Raw genomic sequence first — 18,843 nt, 5'->3', positions numbered from 1 at the left:
TATTTGGTTGGAGAATTTTGGAATAGAGGTGGCATATCGCTGAGAGTATTTGCAGAGCTAGCTCCAACAGTATACTTGATAGGATAGGTATATTTTGAGTTGACAATAACTTGAATATCTGATCCCATTGGGCATTGTGCGGAAAGTCCTTTGACAAATTGAGTTTGGGACCAAGCTGGTCTTTCCAATGAAGTTGATGCAGATCCACATTTCAAGACAACTGTTTGAACAGATGAAGTTGGCAAAACTTCAATTTGAGTCCACCAATCATTACTTCCACTAATGACATTGACCTTGTATGAGGAAGTTGAACCAGAATTTGATCCACCATTATTTGAAGAGCATGAAGGTTTTTGGCCATTGACAAGGAATGCATTAACCTTGGTCAATCCAGTTTTAATAACATTCATGGTTGCTGCACTTGTGGTGAATGTGAACATTCCTTCATTGTTGATACCCATAGCTCTTTCCCATAAATCAGATGGACCTGAATTTCTCAAATTAAATCCACGGAATCCACTAGCATATAAACAATCCAAATTCTGATATTATAAATAATTCCACAATATTTCAATAATTCGAATATTCATTGTTATATAAAAAATTACTCACCTTAATCAATTCATTAACAATAGCAGCTTGTCCATCAGCTCCCCATCCACAACTAGTAACACCAACATCACTCAAAATCCACTCAAATGGTAAAGAACCACCCCAAGCTTGTGTCATCTTGTTCAAATTTTCATCAATCTTACTCTTGACCATTGAAATTCCCTCACTCAAAGATTTTACACCATATGGCCACAATGATCCATCTTGTTTCTTAGCACATGATGCATCTCCAGAATTCACAACATGCATCAACATGGCACGAGCATTCAATTTGGAATCTACAGAGCTAAAGAATGAATAGTCCTGAGCTGATTTCCACAATCCTGGAGTACTCACAACCACTGAATTTGGAGCCAGACTCTTAAATGTTTGAATTCTATTCAATAATGATTGAGTTCCTTGAGAAGATTTGAATAAATTCAAAACAACATCAACATCCCATTCTGGTTCCAAATTTACAATGGCAAAAGAGTTTCCAATAGCACTAGCAATTTCTCTATCAAAAGCAAGAGCTAATTCGAATTGTCCTCTGAGTCCATTATCTCCAAAATGATAAGATTGACTTTCCAATAATATTTCCAATAAAATAAGTTAATCAAAACCTACATGAATGGAACAATTCCTCTTGAAATCAAATTGGAAATTTTGCTTTTAACTTGTGGGGCATCTTTCCAAGCAGCATAACCAACCCACAAAGTTTCGACTGGTTTCGAACCTCCGTTTTTAAAATAAACTGTTGCTTCTCCTGTTTGTGGATTAGGCCATAAAAAGTATGGTTGTGTGGATGGAACTAATCCTTCAGCAGAACTGAGCAAGAAACAAGCAGCGAAAATACAATAAATAACCAGTAAGAAAGTGGACGAAACTTGTTTTTTCATTTTTTTAAACATTGATGACTTTCGACAAGATGATTATAATCACAAACTGACCAAAAAGGTATCTCAATAAGATAATGTGCACACACTCCACAACTTGTGAAACATTTCTGCAAATCAATGATTCGAATAATAAAGAATTTATATTTACATATTTACAATGAGGAAAATGAATGGAAATTTCAATTTTCAGAATTATTGGAACGCTGCTTGATGCTATTCATCAACAAATCTCTTGGATTTGTTATAATTTTGGTGCTAGTTGGAGTTTTCTTGAGTTTCTTTCCATTTCTAATACTTTCCAATAGTGTATCTCTTGGATCTTGAGGTTTCTCTTCAGATTTAATCTTACTCAACTCTATAATCTTCTTTTTCAATTTCAATAGTTGAGTTTCATGTTCCAATTCCTTCAAACGTTGCTCAATTTCCCTCAATTGCTTTTTGTAAACTTTTCTAGCAGGTTTTAATTTTACTTGAAATTGTAAAGTTTGACCCATCTTTACAATTTGTTGAACAAATTGTTCCCATTCCAATTCATCATTCAATGTCTTGTAATTGCCATCTTCCATCTTTACCTTCACCACAAGAATCTCAAACTCTTTCAATGATGATTCTTGTAAAAATTGTTCTCTATAAAATTCCGCAATTATCAATTCTCTGAAAGATTCCAAGGATTTTAATAAGAGAGGATCGTAGAGTTTTGTGGTGGTCCAGATTTGATTCGTGTTTGGTTTATTGAGAATGATATGCATGATTGGATTGTACATTTTTTTTTTGATTGTTGTTGTGTTGAAGAATGTTATTCGAAAGTGGTATTTATTCATATGGGAAATGTTCCTTGTTCTTTTTTATTGCCAAATGGCGTATCTAGGGTGACAATCTCGTGTGGCAATCTTAAGATTACTTTCAATGAATTCACTGCTTGTAACATTAAATAGTTCCAAGTTCTTAAAAGTTTCTTCTTTTGAAATTTGCTCTTTTTTGAACAAAACTATCAACAGTACCTTCCAATGATTCATTTCAAAGTCAAATATTGATAGAAATGAATATTTTTGAAAGCTCTATTGATATGTATTCCTAATTTCCATCTCGTTTTTCAAACATTGCCAATTCACACGTTTCCCACTCTTGCTTGTTTTGCTTTGTTCACGTGAACATTTGCTCTTCCGAAAATAAATTGGCGTCATCACGTTTGAATTCACAACAAATAATGAAAATCCTTTTAAATACCTTGCTCAAGCAAACTTTCTCGATTTTCAAATCACAAAAAAAACAGACAATCAGTGATCTGCTTTATTAATATATCTACTGCTATTTATTAATATATTATTAATATTAGAAAAGAATGCATTCTATTAATTATTCTATTCTATTCGTTCCAGAAATTGCATGTCAAATATTGAGTTTCATTCCAAATGATGCAATTTTGATCATGTTGAGAAGAATGGTTGGTTTGTGTCATCGAGCATGTGATGGAATTACTTCTCAACAATCCTATATTAGGAAAATGTTGAGAGAAAGGGAAGAATTGACTTGTTGTACAGTTAAAGATATTGAATGTGTTGGAAATTATTTGGGATTGAAGAAATTTGCAATGGATGCCAAGCTGATACTGTCAGGTGTTGATCAGCTGAAGGAAAAGCATGTGTCACTTATCAATCGTTTTACAGAACTCGAATTTGAAGGATGTGAAATTAATCCAAGAATTTTACTCTCCATTCTCAATCCACATGATTGCAATTTAAGAAAATTGCATTTCAGCAATAGCCAATGTGACACAAGTCAACTGCCAAAGAGACAACCTGTCAGAATTACCCCAACCTTATCATCCATCTCATTTAAGAATGTTTACCAAAGAGAACACAATCCATTCAATTCGATCGTTCAATTCTTGGATATGAAATCATCCCAATATAGAAAACTCGTCTTTAACTCTCCAATTTCTGAAGAAGATTGTAAATTAGTTCAAGCAAGTATTGGAAATCTCAGAAATGTCAAATTCCTCAACCAAAAACAAAATTTCAAAGTACCACCTTGTGCCAAAAATATGGAAAGTATCAGTGTACCATCTATTGAACATGTACATTCCAATCCATGTACCTTGAAAGTTGATTACCTTGGTTCAGTTGACAAGATACTGCCAAGTGTCAAGAAATTGTCAGTTGGTGACTTTGATTTTGATTTCAAGGACAAGGGGTTAGAATGAAGCAAATTGCTAAAATGTTTCCAAATTGTGAAGAGTTGACCATTTCTGAAAGTTGTTTCAAATTATTTCACATTGCTAAATATGCATTGCAGGAGATTCCATCCAAGATTAATCAGATTAATTTGATTCACTCTCCTGAATCTCATCCTTTCGTGTGTGGAAGCATTTCTTTTGCATTTAGATTACTCTTTCCAAATGCAAAGGTTTCTTTTAAACCATTCGAAAGTAGTAGAAAGAAGAGAAAGAATTTCATCATGTTAAATGACTTGAGTGAAGAGCTATTTCCAAAAGATTATTCCCTCATCACTTTACAAAATCAAGTTTACAAACAAATCAACAATTTTGTAGAGCATCCACTTCCAGAATTTCCAGTTGACCAACTTATGATTGATTATTGTGAATGTGTTTTGAACTCTCCAGCAGAACATTCTCAACAAAACAGAACTAAACTGGTCCAATTAATTGATTCCATCAACAGAAAAGGAAGTTTCAAGTTGGCCAAAAGATCAGTTCTTGACAAATATAGTGAAGTTATTCAGACCTATTCCAGTTTAGTAGGAGAAGAAGATGAATTATTCAACAAGGCTGTAGTTGCTTGGAACAGAGCATCCAATCATCTTGAGGAGTTATCAGTCAATTCTTCACTCTATGACAGAATGGGAGAATTTCTATTGGAATTGAATCAAATTGTTGAGGAAATGTTGAAAGAAGCTGAAATGATGAATCTTCCAAGAAAGATTCTTCTCAGAGCACTTTGGTATTCTGATGAATTTGTGGAATGTTATGATGATCTAAATTTCGAATAAACTCAAATATTACAAATTGCTATTCAAGTGTTATTTATCATCAATATTCTAAATAGTTTCCAATAATACTGCTTTGTTTTCCACCAAAATGGATTATTAAAAAGCTTTTAGATTTTATTTAATATTGCATTCTTCAAATGTGTCACGAGTTCTCTTCTTTGAAAAATTCTTAATAACTACCTTTTTTGGTAATTGAGGATACTTGTAATCACGCCAATCAAGTCCTAAAGGAATGGAATAGTCCATACTTTGGAATCCGTATTCTCTCTCAATTATTCATTTCTGGACAATCGACATGGAGAATGAAACCAAGCTTTTCTCCAAACTGTCTTGGAACTAAACTAATTTGGCCAGTGATTGAGAATTTAACCTTTCGTCCACTTTCTTTCAGATCAATGATTAGAAATTGTTTAATGTGGGATACAATTTCGTTGGGAAGTGAATTTGCAAATCCAGATCTTGTAAAATAGGTAAAATTGCACAATTCCTGAATTTTCTCTTCCTTAAACAATTTTGAATAACTCTTATATGGACTATTCACAAACTCAATTGAACTTTCGAATACATTTTCTGCAGGATTTTTAACTGTAAAATACTCAACCTCCTTCTCCAATCCCAAGAATGCCTGTTGCCACTCCTTACTCCCAATTACAGTAAAATGTGTTGGCAACAAGAATGCATTATACTCAACCGTAGAGTGCGATTCTCCTACCTCTCCCAACAATTCCCTAACTTTAGTAATTAATCCCTTCGGTCCATAATGTTCTCTAATAATTTCCACAATCTTTGAATCAACACTCATATAAACATGTCCCCAAAATCTTTCACCCAACTCTGGATTTCTCCACCTCAACACTCCCCAATTTCTTGTTTCCTTCTCAATCCTTTCCAATACACTTTGATCCAAATCAAAACTCAGCACTGTCTCTCTCGGAAGATAAAAAATCGTACTATAATATGGAGAGGTATAAGAATAACAAGGAGAGGTTGGAGTATAAGTTGGTGAATATGCTGGTGAAGTTGGAGCATAGACGGGTGTAGTTGGTGAATAGCTCGGTGAAGTTGGTGAATAGCTTGGAGAACCTCCACTGTAATACTCTGTTTGCTGTTGTTTGGCAGCTTCTGAAAGACTAGTTGGACTCCATGAATAGTACGATGTTTGCTGTTGTGTAGAGACTTCTTGTGGTGGTGGTGGTGGTGATGAAGAAGGTGGCAATGAGAAAGAATCACCCTGTACTTGTGAAGTATGATTTTGCATTTTTTTTTTTGAATTATTGTAAAATTTTAGAATAGTTCATCATCATTACAATGAGTGTTGGTGATGATTGGAACTTGTCATGAAATTGGTGAATGTGGTGAAGTTGATTTTGACTAATCAACAGAGGAGAATGATGGTAAAAAAAACAGTTTACAAATGTGTTTTTGAAAGATTTACAGTTGAAAGTGTTGGAAACTTATGGATATGAAATTGTATGTGGTTTTACACTAAAAGCAATTAGGTGTCCTAATATGAAAAGCTGTACAAATTAAACAGTATGGTATTCTACCTCCAATACTTTACTGTCCATATGTTCATGTTCTATACTTGAAATAAGTTAGTTGTCGTAATTTTCTTGAATTGGAAATTGTGATTGGCACTTGACATTTATTAATATTGAGGATATAATCACCGGCTACGAAGATTGCATTCTTGATGGTTATGTGTGCATGATCTGCTCCTCAAGTATACTGGTTACAGAACTGGCTGCCAAAAGTCAACAAACGGATTTCACAATAAAAGAAACGTGCTGAATGAACAGACTGATAAAATTCAACAATTTTCAAATGTGGAATGTATAATAATTTTTCATCGTTATTGATATCCATTTTGGGAAAGTCCTTAGTTGACTCCATACGTGTGAGAGATACTCGGGGTCAACTTTTTAAATCTTTTGATTTTTATCAGGATATCGAGAAGTATTACCAGAATGTAAGTTGAAAGACCCTCGGATTATATAAAATCCAAAATTACAATCCTCATCCTCATTCTCACCATATTATTAATACCTCCATGTTAAAAAGTTAAAAAATTAATTTCCACATTGAAAAAAACAAATTCACTCCTCCTCCACAACAACAATAACAAATTAAGCAACACATTTGCATTACTTCTCTCCAAATTCATCTCTTCTCACCTTACACAATGGAAAACGAAACAAAGAAACCAATCGAAACAAGCATTGAATCTTCACCTCCTCTCAAACGCCAGCAATCCTCTCTCGACGATTCCTTTCGTAAACATCAAAAACAGCCAAAAACCTTCACAGTCCACTGCTGTTTCTTCAAACTCGAATTGAATTTCATTAAAATCTTTGCAATGGTTGCCATGGTCCTCAATACCATTACTTTCCTCATTCTCCTTGGTTTGCTGATTTATAGTGAAAATAGTCAGATGAATGAGGATATTGATTTGTTGGCTACTAGAGCGAAGGTATCTACGTATACTGCCTATATTCAAGCTTATACGTTGGTGGCTGCCTATTCGGGAAATGAGGGATATTTGGCTTATTATAATAATTATTCGAAAGTGAATGATGAGTTGACTGAAAATATGCTTCAAAAGATACCTCAGAGTATTTCGCAGCAGTATAGAAATAATTTGCAGGGAATTGTTAATTATTTGACTGATACTGATTCTCAAGCTGTTTCGAATATTAGAGATGGAAACTTTACGGAAGCTGTTCGATTGCTTACTTCCGCCACTTATATCGCAAGAAGAAACACTTTTAGAACTGCACAAGATGTTGTACTTGATTATGTACTTGCTTCTCAAGAACAAGTGTCAAAAATCACTAATGCTATGTCCATAACTTCATTATCAATTATTTGCTTGGCAGTTGTAGTTACAGTTCCAGTCATTATCTTTGTTTTTGGGTTGGCTATTAGATCAGACTCCAACAATGTTCAAAAATTAAGAGAAGCACTAGCAGTTGACATTTCACACACCATGAATAATGACAGATTGAGAAATCTCTTTAAGAATCATTGTAAGAAGGAATTTAACTCTGAAAACTTTGAATTCCTTGAAAAAGTTCAGCAGTACAAGCGATTGTGTGAATATCAAATTGAATTGGTTCAAACATTGAGTGAAGAAACTGAAAGTTCTAATAGTTTAGGTAGCGTTTCTTTCGAATTATCTGAAGTTTCCAATAACGCAACTCCTTCCACCATCTCTGTTGTTGATCAGTCTTCCAAATCCAATACTTCTCTCAGTGTTGGTCAACCAACAACCAAGAGAAAGAAAAATCTTTCAACTACTCAAGAACTCGAAACTGAATTAGAAGTTGTTGAAGCAAAGAAATTCCAATTAGCTCAGGAAATATATGAAGAATTCCTGAATGTTAATGGCCCTAAATCTGTAAATATTGATAAGAAGTCCACACATGATGTTTTGTTTCAAATTGAATTGTATAAGAATCGTCAAATTTCGTCGCTTCCAGACGATTTGTTTGATTTCTTGGAGAAGGAAATTGAAATTGTAATGTTGGATTCTCATTACAGGTTCAAACTTTCGATGGAATTCCTCAAGGAAATGAGAGTTAAAAAGATTCATGGTTTGGTTATGAAACATCAAAATTCTCAATAAAATTGTAAATTATTCGAAAGGTTTCATCTCCTTCTAGCAAAAATTGAAATGAAAGTTCCCAATCGAAGAGAACTGGAAATTCCTCTATAAACCACTTTAAAATCATTCACATCAGTCAAATCAACCTGATGCACAAACAGTCTCCTATAATTCGAATCTTCCCCAAAATTTTGACTAAATATTCCTCTCATCACTTCCATAGTTTCTTTTAAATTTCCATTCGACGCTTGAAACTTTTCAAAATAATTCGAAATTGGATCCAAAACTAGTTTCTTTTTAAACAAATCCATTTTTGTTAACATGATTGAAATGTCAGCTCTCTCAAAAAGTTTCGTTGTTTGAATTTCATTGTATAAATGAAAAGCCTCATCAAGTCTATTCATTCCAGTCAGTGGATTGATTAGATTGTAATCTGAAATTGGAATGAAGAACATTATAACATCAATAGAGTTGGAAAATTGATGAATCCACTTTCTTCTTTCATTCAATTGACCTGTAATGTCAATAAATTCAAACTCATCCCTCCGAATTGAAATAATTCCCTTATCGTCTGGATGATGAGATTTGAGCAAATCTTGGTTGAGTGGCTTGTAATCATTGGAAGTAATTCTATTGAAAGCATCAAGTGTGAAAAAACTGAAATTTTTTGAATGAAATTTGAACTTATGACAAACATACTATTGAATATTATCCAAATATCTAATATTTGTCGATCTTAATAATGAATTGTAAAATTCGTTCATTACTTCCTTTTTTCCATAATTCACAATTTTGGAATAAATTGAAATAATTTTGGAATTCAATTGTTTCTGCTCTCGACAATCATTTATCAACTCATCCAATAATTTACCATCTTCGTCACCTTCCCAATTATAAACCAAATCAAAATGTTCCTCATGATAATGATGATGTTCATAATTTTCATGAATTTTCCTCTTCAATCTTTCAAAATATTTCCATTCCCATTTTACAAAAACTTTGATTCCTCTACAAATATACATGTACACATTGAGCGTCAGATTTCTATTCTTCTCTGAAAAGAGACCCTCTGCCTTTTGTTGAAAAGTCAATGGACGTGTAAGTTCTGTATCATCAAGTCCAGCAAGATTACTATTCGAAATTTGATTCACTCTATGAGACATTGATAACATGGTTCGAATCATGAAATCATCAGCTTCCATATCAAGAGCATTCATTAGAAAGGTTTTAATTCCGCAATTTCTTGGTCCCATCAATAATATTCGAAGAGGTCTCGTTGTTTTTTGTAATTGTTCAAGTTGGAGCTGATTGTTGTTGGTGGAGACAAGTTGTGCTGATAAATTTCCGTACAGTTGATTATCTATTTGTTTACTTTTCAATTTTTGCTGTCTGTAGCTTGCACTTGTTGTTCGTGTTGTGGAAGAACTGGCATTGGTCATTTTGTTTTTTTCAACTTTAGTTTGTGCCCTTTTCAGGAAGATATTGAAAAGTGACAATGATCAAACCTCAGTGAATCCAGTTGAAGATGTTGAATTTCGCCACAGAAACGCTTCTTTCATATTAACAACAACAGTAAATATATACAAACTAGATTATTTATTTAATAATGACTTTAAATTATTGAGAGGAAAGAGAAAGGGTATTGGTTGCAGTGTAACCAGCAGATTTCATGTCCAAGTATTGACCAGTTGGGTCAGACCACATTTCTAACAAGTTGGTGTAAAGAGGAGATAAGAAGTTACCAGATTGACCGAGTGGAATGATGAATGAAGCTTGATTGCCTCGCCAATCAACAACTTGTCTATAAGAAACACCCCATCTTGAATTGAGGGCAGGATATTGAGTTTCACCAACATTAATGGTTGAAGAACCACCAACAGTAGTACGAGTAGCTCCAGCCAAACATTTGAGAACAGTATTATCCATTACCGGGTTAGGGAATTCAGATTCGTGAATATCAGAACCCCACAATGGAATAGAACCGTAAGTGGCTTCAAGAGCATCAATGGCATTTTCAAAGCTGTCAATAGCGAACAACATACAAGTAGTGTTGTGATAATTTTCACAAGCACTATCACCATTCTTCAAGGCATTGTAAAGATATGGACCGAAAGACCATCTATTGACAGTTTCAACCTTGGTGAGGTTACCCATAATCTTGTACCACATTTCAAAGATGGAAGCAGATTGAGAGTACAAAATTTCATCACCGTCCCAATTAATCAACTTTTCTCTCAACTTTTCCTTATTTTCAGTGAGATTTCTGAACTTTGGAATAGCTTCAAAAACAAACTTGAATTGATCAAAGACTGGTGAGTGAACGTCGTGTTGCATCTTCTTCATGTATTCAAAATTGAGTGGAGTTCCCTTTTCAATAGCAGTTTCAATCAATGAGACAATTCTGCTAGCTCTATAGAAAGAGTACCAATCTTGGGTAATACTGTACTTGTAACCAACAGGAGTAACTCTGTTGTTTGCAGAAGCAATGTAATCCTTCTTTGGATTGTAAACGCTTGGCTTTTCAGCAGCTGGAATAAATCCTTGCCAATCATAGCTACCATCACCAATAACTGGGAATCTACCATTGTGACCTTCCTTTCTAATTGGAACCAAACCAGCCAAATAGTAACCAATGTTACCACTCTTGTCAGCAAAGACAAAGTTTTGGGATGGGGAAACGAACAAGGAGACAACATCAACAAATGAGTTCCAATCCTTAGCTTCTCTGTTCAACTTGAGGAAAGCTTGGAGTGTGGTATCATTAGTGTAGGTAGTCAAAGACTTCAAACACAAAACGTTACCATCAACTTGGTAGTGGTCATTAATAACTGGACCGTAGACAGATTCCTTAACAGTAATAGTCTTGGCAGCAGCTCCCTTAACATTAATAGTTTCGGTACGAGTTTCATATTGGAGAACTTTACCATTGTAGTTGTAAGTTTTACCTTCTTCAACTTCGGACATGACGTACAAATCTTGAGCATCAACAAGACCAGTAGTAACACCCCATGAAATGAAATCATTCTTACCAATAACAATACCTGGAAGACCAACAAAAGTAGAACCAATAACATTGTGAGTTGGACCTTCCAAATGAGCCAAATACCAAATACCTGGAGCAGTCAAATCCAAATGAGGATCGTTAGCCAACAATGATCCATTGTTTGCTGTAATCTTGGTTCCGAGAACCCAATTGTTTGAGGCCTTGTTACCAGTGATATCTGGAGCAACCATACCCTTCAAAACTGATCTGACAGCTTGTTTACCCCATTCACCAGATTCTTCCAATGAAGCGAACATTTCTTCCATGACAGACATGGTCAAATTGTGAATAGCCTTTGGAATAAAAGCAGCAGAATCATCTTGTTGAGCCTTTTCAATCTTTTCTCTTTCTTCAACTGGAACGTTTTGCAAATTCATTTCTTCCAAACTCAAAATAGTTGGCATATCAGTTGGGTAGAAAGGAACCAATTCGTTAACTCTGTCCTTTGTGATATTTCTTTGCATCATCTTGAATCTCCAAACTTCCTTTTCCATATTATCAGAAAGAGAGAATGAAACAAACTTCATATAAGCAATAACATCACTTGGAGTCCATTCAACTGGTTTAGTGTTGAGGAGAACAAATTCAGGTTGAAGTGGTGGATTACTATTAATATAAGAGTTAATACCATCACAATATGCTTGAATGAATGAAAGAGTTTCAGCATCAATGGTTGGTAAAATGTTGGCAGCAGAACGAGCAAATCCGAGAGTTCTGAACCAACTGTCAACATTGACAGCATCAGCACCAGCAACTTCAGCCAAAATACCATTTGACAATCTACGATTAAATTCCAATTGCCACAAACGATCTTGAGCAACAGCTACACCTTGTGCGAAATATAAATCATAATCGTGTGAAGCCTTGATGTGAACAACACCATTACTTTCACGTGAAATTGTAGGAGCAGAAGATCCCTTTGGTGTAAACTTTGGAAGTTTAAGAGTACCGTTATAAGTTGGGTAGGTTTGTTGTTGCAATGGAACGACAACAACTGTGAAAAGTACCAAAATGATGAAACATAAAACAGCAATAGCATTGGCAGCAATCTTCAAAAAGCCGACAACAAACTTGGAAAATTTGCTTTCTTCTTCCTCCTCTTCTTCGTCATCTTCATCATCTTCTTCATCATCAAAATCATCTTCTTCATTTCCTTGTCTGGAATCAGAATATGCATTGTATTGATTTACTTCTGATGAACATAAAGCAGCAACAATAGCGGAAATTCCCTTCTTACCAGAGTGTCGTGCTCTAGTCTTGAAAAACTTGTAAATATTGTACAAGTGATAAATACAGAAGAAGAATGTAGCGCCTTCAAGAAGTAACATAAATATAAATTCAGCAAATCCACATTGGAAAAGCAAATGTGAATGAAGCACACCAACAACAACACAACATCCAATACTCAATAATAAAATAATTGATAATATTATCGCACCAACAATATTCACCACTCTATTTCTAGCAATCTTTTGGAGCACATTGAGTTGTTTACTCGATTCCAACCCATCTCCACCATCGCCGTGCGTTCCGTACGAAGACATTTTTTCTAGAATCAATTTTCTTCAACAATAATTTATTTAAAATTATTTTAAAAAGATATTTTTTCAAAGCATCTTCCCATCAGTCTCAAATACACAATCACATAGATTTTAGTTGCGCGCCAAAATTTTCAAGAGAGCCTCTCTTGCATTTGTTGAATGGATCATGTTGATGCTCTTAATGATTGATAGGGAGCACACACGTGTGGGAGGAATGAAAAAAGGTTCAATATTGATCAATCATTGGGCGCACCTGTGTGTAGTTTTTGATAATGCACAGAGAAATAAAGATGGAGAACACGAAGGAAATTGCAATATCTACATCCAAATAATTTTCAATATTAATTGATGATTTCATGAGGAGAAGTAATGGACTTGTGAACAGATTGTGCTTACTACTGCGGAATTTTCAATTAATAACTCCCACTCATCTCCGAACAATTGAATTTCAAGGAAAATGGGAGATGAGGTGCAAGTTTGAACGAAAATTGAAACAGAGATCAAGAATATTCAATCCTTTACCAATCACATTATTGTTTATTATCACTTGTAGTATCATTATTCTTTTCACATGAACACAATGAAAGAAACTTCTTTCCATACACCATTTCGAATGCATTCCTATTGAAAGTAATGTAACATGAGAGAATGGAAACTGCATTCAACATGGTATCCATGAAAATATTTCTATTGAGTCCCCAGAAAAGTCCCATCGAATCGAAACCAAACACGTACGAAACTAACATGAAGAGTGAAACAATCCAACCAATAAGGAAGAAGACCGTTTCTAATAGAATGAATTTGGTGAAACGATACTCAATAATTGAGCTAGTATCTGAGGTTTTTCTGAGGGAAAGTAAAATCTTGATTCCATAAAATGCAAAGCCAACTACAAATGTAAAGAGATAGATCAGTACAGCAACTGTCAAGAAGATATAACCAGTAGATGAGTTCTTCACAACAATCAAAATGATTGCACTCACAATTCCTGATATTAACATGCCAATGTAACAAATTGTCAAGATTACAACATTCAATTTTGACAATTGACTTGAAAAGGGAGCAGAGGATGTCTTTCTCTTTGCCAAATCAATCACATGAGCCCATGAAATAACCAATGCAGAATATCCACAACATGCCAAACCAATTGAAATCGATCTAAAAATTCCCGAATAGAAAGAATTGAAAAATCCATTAAAAACACTAAAATTAAATAGAAATCTGAAACAGTTTTCCAACATTCCAAAGAATGCAGATAATGTAAAGAAAATTGGAGGTTGTGTTACAATATCTAAAAAATGTCTAATGAAATAGAGAGGTTTCTTACAATTAGTTTCCATTAATCTAATATCATTTCTCTGTTTGAATGAGGAAATTCTCTCCACAATTCTCGGTACCACCAAAACCAATGAATAAAACAATGAACAACTGCCATATAATAGAGTAAATATCACAACACATATTCTATAGGTACATAATAATTGCCATCCCTGATAATAATCGTAGCATTGAAAACCAATGGTTTTGGAGCTAGATCCATAATCACACCAACATGAAACTGGAATGTTGAGAGGGGCTGAATCAAGTGTTGACCTTTCGAATAAATCTTTAAAATAAAAGGTGAGAATGGATTGAAGTTTAACTTTGGAAATGTAAGTCTTTGCATCAGAATAAACTTCATTGAAATTATTCTTTCTATATCTAGCAAACGAATTGATAAAGTAATCTGTTTGGAAAAAGTAATATTCAAGGAATGGTAAATGACGTCTCTCCACATAGCTATCTCCATTACAATGCCTATTCGAAACTCGATTGAAATTCTCCAAGAAATTCAACGATGAATTTGCAATTGAAAATGCATCACATTGACCCAACATTAGTTTTTCTCTAAATATTTCACTTGTCGAATTAATTGATGATGAATTTCTTCCCTCAGTATTACAATAAAAACAATAATTCCACATGACTCCAAGTGTAGTGAGCTGAGTCTTATTCGAAAGGTTCCATTCCTTGTCATTGGAACACAGGAAATCAACACAAGAGAATGAACCATCCAATAATGAACTGATCAATTGAGAGTCCTTATAGAAATCTTGTGGTGCATTTCCAATCGTTGGCAATTTACAATAATCATAGAAGGGAGTATCGAGAGTGAACATGAAAGGATAGTAGAATTGGTTGACTGGAGTGTGTTTGAGACATTCGTATTGTGGGTAGTAGAATGAAGTAACGGTTGTCAAGTTGCTGTTGTTGGTTGATTGGTAACTATTCGAAACAACAAGCAAGAGTAAAGTAATGATGAATAAACTATTCGAAAGTATTGTTGACATTCTTTTTGAATGATTAATAAACCCTTTACTCTTACTTTCTTTCAATCATTTCAAACAAAATGTACGTACTAGGGACAGTTTAAATTAATTTGTAAAATACCATCTCTTTCCATTTACAAACAAGATTCTACAATTTCAACTTGGTTTCGTACAAATTGTTAGAAATAAGAGGATTGCCGCCCTACTGGATCGGCATTATTATCCTTTAAGATATGATGATGCATCTTTGTGGATTCGTAAATGCATTTCTTTCGAATAACTAAAACAAATTTCAGTAAATATTTCCGTAATAATTTTTACAAACAACAAACACTTCTGCGTTCTTCGCATCTGACATCTCTGAATGGTGATCAATAGTATTCCAGCAAGAAGAATACTGAACTCAATAACACTTTCTATGAACAACTTCATATCCAAATTCTTCATAATTCTCTTTCGAAAGCCACATATCATGTTCAATAAAACTCGCAAGAATCGAACCACCAATCCAAACAGAATATTTCCTCTTAGGAGGAGCAATAATCTTAACATTCATTGCAGATGGAGCTAGTGCAGTCAGTTCCTTGGTCAATAGTTCAGAAATTCCCTCAAACATTGTATTTCCACCTGATATATGAATGTTACTGAACAAATTCTTTCTCATTTCAATATTACATTTACCAATTGAGCTGAGAATAGTTTCATGAATGGAGGCACATTCTAATTCCATCAAATTTGGTTGGAAAAGAACTTCTGTGCATTTGAATCGTTCTTTATCAATTGGAATGATAGACCCATCTGGTAGTTCATATTCTCTTTGAATAGATAAAGATGTTTCATTTACCATTTCAGTATTGAAATCAAGAGAAATATAACAGTGCTTCTCCTTAATATCTCTAAAGATTCTTCTTTCGTTTGTTAAGGATTGGAGTTGAGGAAACCCTTTCCCCTTCAACATTTCCATTAAACAATCAGTAATGTCACTGCCTGCCAATTCTAAACTCACAATTGCATCTGAAACGGCAAATCCATCATTAATTGGAACAGCATGTGTAATTCCATCTCTTGAATCCATAACCATTCCATTAGTCTTTCCAGATGAATACAATGCCAATACAGCTTGATTAGCAACATACATTGCTGGAACTCTTTTTAAATTAATTGAATACTTTCTTACAAATTATTAGAGAATGCTTTAATAAATTTAATGATCTAGCAAAACAAGAACTAATTCGTACAATGTGAAGAACATTTGAAGGGTAATTAGCTCAGGTATGAGAATAATCCAATATTTCTTTTGAATTCTGCATACCATTCTTTTCGATTCTTACAAAGAATATTGTAGAATTTCGAATGAGCCATTCCAAATCTTGTCAATGAAAATGGATCTTCAATAAATTCCATAATTAAAATCCAATATTCATCTGCAATATCTTCAAATTTCATCAGCAGTGGTTGTAAAATATTTTTCACTTTTTCCTTTCCAATTTTTGGTTTTTCCAAAAGAGAAAAGACACGTTCAGGTGTATTGTAATACAATAGGATATTGGTGAAGAATACATATTCATCATTATGGCTTAACCATTCTCTTATTCCATCGATGCTTTCTTCATTGGAATTTGGTTTTCTCAATTTCTTTGGACGAACATATTCTTCATATTCATTTTCGAATACTTTTTCCAATAATTCAATAGGAATGCTATTTTGATGTTCGAAATGAGCACTCAATTCTGCAATCAAAAGTGGATGAATGAATGTGAAAGTGTACTCTGCAACTGATTGGTAAGCTTCTCCCAACTCAATCAAGTTAGGAAATTCAACATATTCCTCCACTTCATCAGAGTTTTCCTGAGTTAGTATGATTGTACTGTCTTGTCTAAATGTGCCAATACTACACAACAATTCATCTAATTGGGTTGAATCAGACCAAGTTTCTGATAATCCGAATTTAGCTGCAAATTTTGCTAATTCACCGGCAGCTCTCAAGCGGAAACTGTTAATATAAAATCTGCTATCTAATTCTAACAAATCTTGTTTGTAGGAAGATGGATCTTCTGTTTCATCGGAGACAAGTTTCTCAGCTATTTACAAAGTATTAAATAATAAAGTAAAAAAGTAGATGCATACCCAAATCTTCAAATTGGTCCAGATTGACCATTAGCACGGTAACGTCTACACCCATTTTTTTCTTGTTTTTTGATCTCGAAGTTCGTGTTAAATTCGTTTACTTTACAATTTCTTTTTATTCAATGAATCGCAAAGTGCTGTCCTCCAATCCGGAAACAGCAATAAAACTAGCATTAGGTCCAAAGCGAATGCTTGATGGAGAACAGGTGTTTGGAACTGTTGTATTAATGAGTTCAGTCCAAACCTTAGCTTGATAAACTCCAACAGTACCATCAGTACAGGTTGCACCTAGATAAATACCAGAATAGTCGAAGGAAGCATTGCTAACTGGTGAATTGAATTGCAATGTGTGCAGAGGTACCACTTTTCTTAAATCCCAAATACGAACAGTCTTATCCTTTGATGAAGAAGCGAGATAGTAACCATTTTCAGAGAATGAAAGTGAGGTAACTTCTCCAGAGTGTCCTTGTAATGTAGCAGCTACTTGTTGAGACTTGACGTCCCAAATCTTTACAGCATTATTTTGAAGACCAGTACCAAATAATAAACCATCTGGATGGAATTGAATACAAGTATATCCTGATTCATCATTGCTACTCTTTAACAAACTAGTTCCAGTTTCAATTTCACAGAAAGACCATGTCTGATCGAGAGATGATGTCAAGAAGTAGTGACCAGATTGATGCAAGGCAAGTCCAGTAACACGTTCCAAATGAAGTTTTTCCATAGTGTGAAGACAGGTAGAATCCTTAAGAGACCATATTTTAACATCTCTATTGTGACTTGAAAAGGCAAATTCAGGAGTATTGTGGAAAATGGCACAATTTACAGGTCCAGAATTAGAATTCAACTCTCCAATACAAGTATTATATTGCTTATCAAAAACTGAAATTGATCCATCTCTACCTCCAGTTAAAATCAATGAATTTAAAACGTCAATGGATTGAATACCCTTTCCTTGATGGAGTCTGTATTCACTATTTAACAAACGAGTGTTGGAATTTGACATTTCCTCTGGTGATTTAAGAGATGGTGAAATAGTTCTTTGTTTTCTATTTGATGAGAGAATTTCTGCAGTATTTGTAAGTCTTTCTGAAACAGTCTCTGAGAGAGTATTAGAAGTTTCATCTTCCATATTATTTTGATTTTTTCTGAGAATACTCTTTGTGTCATCATTATCCTTCATTAATCTTGCAATAACTCTGCAAGCAGCATCATGTTGATAAAGTGAGTGTGAAAGTTCCTTTCTTGATTTATCCAATTGTTGTCTCAAAGTAAAAGTTTCCAACATTACAGAGTCCCATTCATTTTGGAATGTTTGTAACATGCTTGGAATACTGGCAATAGCTTGACTAGGCTTCACCGATGATTCAGTGCCTTTCTTATCTATTAAAACAATTATTCAGATGAACAATAATACAAGATGATCAATGATGAGAGAAATTAAAGATCCGATACCTACAAATTACATCAATTAAATCATTAGGAGTTAAATCTTGTCCAGTAATTGGACACTTTCCGTGTTCTTCAATATACTTTAAGATCAAACTCTTTTCAAACAAGTGTCCAGTCTTTTTAGAAATTACAGGATGAAGTGGTGCTGTTTCACTAACTAGAATCCGCATCACACAATACAAACAACAACAAGGATTAATAACACAACACATTAGAACAATCTTCAAAAACATCTCCTACATACTATTGCAATACATTTTTTTAA

At 34.1% G+C, this 18,843-nt stretch overlaps 10 protein-coding genes across 10 annotated transcripts in view; 2 read left to right on the top strand and 8 right to left on the bottom strand.

Annotated features, from left to right (window-relative positions):
* Positions 1 to 1,490, bottom strand: part of NAEGRDRAFT_80210 (uncharacterized protein) — a gene marked incomplete at both ends in the record, with an annotated part of 1,699 nt that extends 209 nt beyond the window's left edge. Inside the window, 3 exons of the mRNA XM_002675681.1 lie at positions 76 to 542; positions 613 to 1,174; positions 1,219 to 1,490. Of these exons, the coding sequence (XP_002675727.1) occupies positions 76 to 542; positions 613 to 1,174; positions 1,219 to 1,490 (1,301 nt within the window). The remainder of the gene's footprint in view (positions 1 to 75; positions 543 to 612; positions 1,175 to 1,218) is intronic.
* A 121-nt stretch (positions 1,491 to 1,611) lies between these two features.
* Positions 1,612 to 2,262, bottom strand: NAEGRDRAFT_80209 (uncharacterized protein). Its single transcript, XM_002675680.1, has one exon. The coding sequence runs from the start codon at positions 2,252 to 2,254 to the stop codon at positions 1,670 to 1,672; it is 585 nt and encodes a 194-aa protein (XP_002675726.1). The 5' UTR covers positions 2,255 to 2,262; the 3' UTR covers positions 1,612 to 1,669.
* Positions 2,263 to 2,764: 502 nt separating this feature from the next.
* On the top strand, positions 2,765 to 4,499 carry NAEGRDRAFT_58408 (uncharacterized protein; the record flags this gene model as incomplete). Its single annotated transcript, XM_002675757.1, has 2 exons — positions 2,765 to 3,567; positions 3,786 to 4,499. The coding sequence occupies exons 1-2, from the start codon at positions 2,833 to 2,835 to the stop codon at positions 4,497 to 4,499; spliced, it is 1,449 nt and encodes a 482-aa protein (XP_002675803.1). The 5' UTR covers positions 2,765 to 2,832.
* A 268-nt stretch (positions 4,500 to 4,767) lies between these two features.
* On the bottom strand, positions 4,768 to 5,757 carry NAEGRDRAFT_69096 (uncharacterized protein; the record flags this gene model as incomplete). Its single annotated transcript, XM_002675679.1, has 1 exon — positions 4,768 to 5,757. One exon carries the CDS (start codon positions 5,755 to 5,757, stop codon positions 4,768 to 4,770), a length of 990 nt encoding a protein of 329 aa, XP_002675725.1.
* Positions 5,758 to 6,681: 924 nt separating this feature from the next.
* Positions 6,682 to 8,124, top strand: NAEGRDRAFT_69095 (uncharacterized protein; the record flags this gene model as incomplete). The annotated part of the gene is made up of 1 exon (XM_002675756.1): positions 6,682 to 8,124. One exon carries the CDS (start codon positions 6,682 to 6,684, stop codon positions 8,122 to 8,124), a length of 1,443 nt encoding a protein of 480 aa, XP_002675802.1.
* A 677-nt stretch (positions 8,125 to 8,801) lies between these two features.
* NAEGRDRAFT_50090 (uncharacterized protein) lies at positions 8,802 to 9,542 on the bottom strand (the record flags this gene model as incomplete). The annotated part of the gene is made up of 1 exon (XM_002675678.1): positions 8,802 to 9,542. One exon carries the CDS (start codon positions 9,540 to 9,542, stop codon positions 8,802 to 8,804), a length of 741 nt encoding a protein of 246 aa, XP_002675724.1.
* A 138-nt stretch (positions 9,543 to 9,680) lies between these two features.
* On the bottom strand, positions 9,681 to 12,678 carry NAEGRDRAFT_83206 (penicillin amidase). Its single transcript, XM_002675677.1, has one exon. It carries the CDS (start codon positions 12,472 to 12,474, stop codon positions 9,721 to 9,723), a length of 2,754 nt encoding a protein of 917 aa, XP_002675723.1. The 5' UTR covers positions 12,475 to 12,678; the 3' UTR covers positions 9,681 to 9,720.
* A 539-nt stretch (positions 12,679 to 13,217) lies between these two features.
* Positions 13,218 to 15,017, bottom strand: NAEGRDRAFT_69092 (uncharacterized protein; the record flags this gene model as incomplete). The annotated part of the gene is made up of 1 exon (XM_002675676.1): positions 13,218 to 15,017. The coding sequence occupies one exon, from the start codon at positions 15,015 to 15,017 to the stop codon at positions 13,218 to 13,220; it is 1,800 nt and encodes a 599-aa protein (XP_002675722.1).
* A 382-nt stretch (positions 15,018 to 15,399) lies between these two features.
* Positions 15,400 to 16,134, bottom strand: NAEGRDRAFT_69091 (uncharacterized protein; the record flags this gene model as incomplete). The annotated part of the gene is made up of 1 exon (XM_002675675.1): positions 15,400 to 16,134. The coding sequence occupies one exon, from the start codon at positions 16,132 to 16,134 to the stop codon at positions 15,400 to 15,402; it is 735 nt and encodes a 244-aa protein (XP_002675721.1).
* A 125-nt stretch (positions 16,135 to 16,259) lies between these two features.
* NAEGRDRAFT_69090 (PRP19/PSO4 pre-mRNA processing factor) lies at positions 16,260 to 18,835 on the bottom strand (the record flags this gene model as incomplete). The annotated part of the gene is made up of 4 exons (XM_002675674.1): positions 16,260 to 17,077; positions 17,292 to 18,509; positions 18,586 to 18,723; positions 18,823 to 18,835. 4 exons carry the CDS (start codon positions 18,833 to 18,835, stop codon positions 16,260 to 16,262), a joined length of 2,187 nt encoding a protein of 728 aa, XP_002675720.1.
* Between the last annotated feature and the right edge of the window lie 8 nt (positions 18,836 to 18,843).

Source organism: Naegleria gruberi, assembly GCF_000004985.1.
Source record: "Naegleria gruberi genomic scaffold NAEGRscaffold_32, whole genome shotgun sequence".
NCBI classification, from domain to species: Eukaryota; Heterolobosea; class Eutetramitea; order Acrasida; family Naegleriidae; genus Naegleria; species Naegleria gruberi.
Note: the sequence above shows the minus strand (reverse complement) of the source record. Positions and strands in the feature narration are given on the sequence as shown.